This window comes from Petaurus breviceps, unplaced genomic scaffold (assembly GCF_028583685.1).
Source record: "Petaurus breviceps papuanus isolate PSGF00001 unplaced genomic scaffold, PetGlider_PUasm1.0 98, whole genome shotgun sequence".
NCBI lineage: Eukaryota > Metazoa > Chordata > Mammalia > Diprotodontia > Petauridae > Petaurus > Petaurus breviceps.
This window is the reverse complement of record NW_027187460.1, coordinates 716,101-720,501: the sequence shown is the minus strand read 5'-3', so window position 1 is coordinate 720,501 and position 4,401 is coordinate 716,101. Positions and strand designations below refer to the sequence as shown.

The window sequence follows — 4,401 nt, the reverse complement described above, 5'->3', positions numbered from 1 at the left end:
ATCTATCTATCTATCTATCTATCTATCTATCTATCTATCTATCTATCATCTACTTACCTACCAATCCATCTATCCATCCATCTCTCTATCCACCTATCTATCCATCCACCCATCCATCCATCCATCTATCTACCCATCTATCTTTCTACCTATCTGTCTGTCTATCTATCTTTAGAGACTAAGCTCCTTTGTGAAATGTTTTCTATCTCAGAATCCTATGATCATAAATCCTAGAGGTAGACTGGACCTTCGGGGTCACCAAGTCCACCTCTATCATTTTATAGATGGGGAAACTGAGGCCCAAAGGAAGAGTAGGGCTTTGAACCCAAGACATGGGCCTCCACATTCAGCATTCTTTTGAATGCACTGCATGTCCTTCTCTGAAAACCTAGAGTTTTTATCATACAACTGAACATTCTGCAGTGGTCCTCCATTTTACCTGCTTGAGTCATGTTTCCTCAATTGAATTTTGAGTTCCTTGAGGTCAGAGGTTATACTTTCCTTTACTCTCCAGCCCCACACACTTGGCATAGGGATAGGCAAATGGTTGGTGATTGGTCAATACCCATTGATTAATGTCTATCACATTTATGGGTCAAATAAAGCAAGCCCTATCGCTTCCCTGCAGTGTAAAGGTCAAGAAATTAATAATCAGAAAGCCAAGGCTGAAATTCTATCCGTTCCACTTACTAAATGTGTGACCCTGGGCAAGTCATTTTCTTTTGCTGAATTCCATTTGTCTCCTCTATAAAATGTTCTCAGTAATCCTGATTACTTACCTCACTGGGCTGTTTTGAAGAAAACACTTTGTAAATATTAAAGCCCTACAAAAATGGGGGCTTTTATTCATCTTCCTCATTGTTCCTTATCATGGCAGAAACTTACCAAACTGAGCAGTTATCACAATGGTCTCACAGTAGGCATCAGAGGATGAACAGTTGGCAGACCTTTGGCCCTTTCCATGGCAGCTGTCCCCCACACATGTATAACATTGTAGAGCACTTCCTGTGGGAAGAAACAAACCAGACTGAATATCTGCCTTCTTCAATTCAGTGGTCACATAGTAAGCATGATATACATGTTAGGTAGTAGTAGTAGTAGTAGCAGTAGCAATGGTAGTAGTAGTAGCAGCAGCAGCAGCAGTAGTAGTAGTAGTAGAAGCAGCAGTAGTAGAAGTAGCAATACCAATAGTAGCAGTAGCGATAATAATTGTAGCAGTAGTAGTACTAGTACTAGTAGTAGTAGCAGTAGTGGTGGTGGTGGTAGTATTTCCCAGCTTTGTTGTGAGGATCAAACCAGATAATATTTGTAAAGTACTTACTAGAGTGTCTGGCATATAGTAAGTGCTTAATAAATGTTTATTCTCTTCTTTTACCCTTAGCACAATGCCTGGAACATAGTAAGTATTTAACAAATCCTTGGGGTAGCTAGAGGAAACAGCATAGAGTGCCAGTCCCAAAGTCAGAAAGACTCATCTCTCTGAGTTCAAATGGGTCTCAGACACTGAGACAACTGAGTGACCCTGGGCAAGTTACTTCACCCTTTTGTATCCTCATCTGTAAAATGTGCTAGAGAAGGAAATGGCAAACTACTCCAATATCTTTGCCAAGAAAACCCCAAATGAGATCATGAAGAGTTGAACAGAACTGAAAAATGATTAAACAAAAATAAATGGGTTTTGGTCAACTGAATGAAAATAGAATAATAGCGCTGTAATGAGTCTTAGAAGGGACCTTAGAACCTGAAATATTAGACTTAGGAGGGACTTTTTAAAATAAAACATACTATAACAGAGCTGGAAAAGACCACAGAATACTGAAGGTTAAAGCTGGAAGGAAGCTTAGCAATCATCTAGTCCAATTTTGTCGCTCATAGATTCAGGAAATGAGGCAGAGGAAAGTTACATGATGGGCCCTGGTCAGACCATATCAGGAATATTTTGTACAGTTCTCAGCTCCATGAGGGTCATTTTGATGTAGTAGATAGAGCTCAGTCCCTCAAACTAGGAAGTTATAGATTTAAGCCCTGTCTCAGACAGACATTGGCTCCCTGACCCTGGACAAGTCACTTAAAGGCCTTTCACTGCTCTAAGAAATTCTGTAAGACTCTTAAGTTTCGGAGAAATGCAACCTGCGTTGGTCGAGGAAGTCTCCTTGTTTGGGAGTTCCTTCTGCCAATGAAAGCATAGGTCCAGTTCCTCTTCCCTGTCTGACACCACATTTTAGAACCACCACTGATAAAATGGAGGCAGGTGAGAGAACTGGAGATCACACCACTCAGATATTACTTGAAAGAACTGGGAGTATTTAGTCTTCTATCTTCAAATCTCTGAAGGACTGTTGCATGGAAGATGGAGTAGATACATTCTTCTTGATCCAAGAACCAAGAGCATTGGGTTGAAGAAGGACAGAAAAAGGAACTGGAGTCAAGATTTCATTGGTAAAGGGAATTCCCCTACCTGAGCCTAGGGTTCTGTCCACCATGTTTGCCATACTGCCAGGATGTTTGAGTGTTAAACTAGCCAGTGCAGTCCCTGTTCTAGGTCCCAGGTCCACTGCTGGTGCCCAGCCTGAATGGAGCTGCCCAGACCTGTGTGGAACTTCTCCACCCATGATGTGGCAAGTTTCATAGGCTATGAGGAGATCAGCACTCCAGACATGATGCCCCTGAGTGAGGCCTTGGCAATCTCTTCATTTGCTCATGCCAGGGAAGGGAAGGGCTAGAAGAAAAGAAGCGAGGCAGGGTCTGCATTTGGGGTCATCTCATTGTCTCCTCCGTGGACAGAGCCCAAGAATGTCTGTGTTTGCCCTCCTGCTGCTCCCCACACCCCAAGCAGGGGGACAAATTGGAGAAGAGGTTGTGGCTCCTTGTCCTTGTGCCCTTCCAGGAGAAAGGAGACTTGAAGCTTCTTCTCTACCCTGGACAGCTGGTGCTCTGTGGATAGAGCGTTGTCTAAAGGACAGTGACAAACAGGAGCGCCTCCAAAAGAAGGATGACCAGGATGGAGAGAGGACCAGAGAGTATGCTGCACGACAGTCCTCTGAGGGGTCTAGGGTTGTTTAGCTGGAAGTAGAAAGGACTTTGGATGGGAGAGGGAGAGCTGGAATCAAATATTTTTTTATTTTTTTAAATTAATTAGTTTGTTTACTTTTAGTTTACAGGATTCAATTCCACAATTCCTTGAGTTTCACATTTTGTCCCCCTCTCTCCCCTCCCCCTATGGCAACATATAGTCAAGTATCGGATCTGTAAATACTTTCACATTATGCATTAGTCAGGTTATAAAGACGGATTGTATCAGATGGAATGGAAAATGGTAAAGAGGAAATAAAACCAAACAAGAAAAGGAAAAATATCAGGTAGTTTGCTTCCATCTGGATATAAACTCAGTTCTTTCTAGTTCTTTCTCTGGATGCACACATTTCTCTCCATCATGAGTTTTTTGGGATTGACTTATATCACTGCATTGCTGAGAGGAGTCCAGTCTATCAAAGTTGGTCATCACACATACGTTGTGTTTGTAATTGTGTACAAATTTCTCCTGGTTCCACTCTTCTCATTCAGCATCAGTTTGTATATGCCTCTCCAGGTAAATATGAAGTCAATCTGCTCCTCATTTCTTATAGCACAATAGTATTCCATAACATGCATATACCACAACTTGTTCAGCCATTCCCCAATTGATGGGCACCCCCTTGATTTCCAATTCTTTGCCACCACAAAAAGAGCTGCTATAACTGCTATAAACATTTTTGTGCATATGGGTCCTCCTCCCACTCTTATGATCTCTTTGGGATATAACCCTAGGAGTGGTATTGCTGGGTTAAAGGATATGAAATTATTTATAGCCCTTTGGGCATAATTGGAATCAAATATTTAAACAATTGGCATGGGGAAGAAGGTTTAGACTTTCTCTGCTCAGCCCCAGAGGGTGGAACTGGGATAGAGGTTGGAAGTTACAGCGATGGCAGATGGCATTCCATTTCAACCCATTTCTGAAGTACTGCTGGGCACAAGACACTGTGCCCAATGCTAGAGGTAGAAACACAGAAACAAAAGAATCTTTGCTCTTAAGGAGGTCTGTTGGTAGTCTACAATCTTCAAGTTTAAATGCTCTCCTCTCTTCTCTCTCTCTCTCTCTCTCTCTCTCTCTCTCTCTCTCTTTCTGTCTGTTCTCTCTCTCCTCTCTCTCTTTCTCTCTCTCTGTATCTGTCTGTCTGTCTCTTTCTCTCCCTCTGTCTCCTCTCTTTATTTTTCTGTTTCTCTCTGTCTGTTCTCTCTCTCCCTCCCTGTCTCCTCTCTTTCTTTCTCTCTGTCTCTCTTTTTTCTCTTCCTGTCTCTTTCCTTCTCTGTCTCTCTTCTCTTCTCTTCTCTTCTCTTCTCTTCTCTTCTCTTCTCTTC

General features: G+C 42.2%; 1 protein-coding gene across 1 annotated transcript in view; it reads right to left on the bottom strand.

The window, feature by feature from the left end:
- LOC138155892 (prostate stem cell antigen-like) overlaps positions 1–4,401 on the bottom strand; it is a 25,821-nt gene that overhangs the window by 15,374 nt on the left and 6,046 nt on the right. Inside the window, exon 2 of the mRNA XM_069081158.1 lies at positions 886–1,005. Coding sequence (XP_068937259.1) covers positions 886–1,005 — 120 coding nt within the window. The remainder of the gene's footprint in view (positions 1–885; positions 1,006–4,401) is intronic.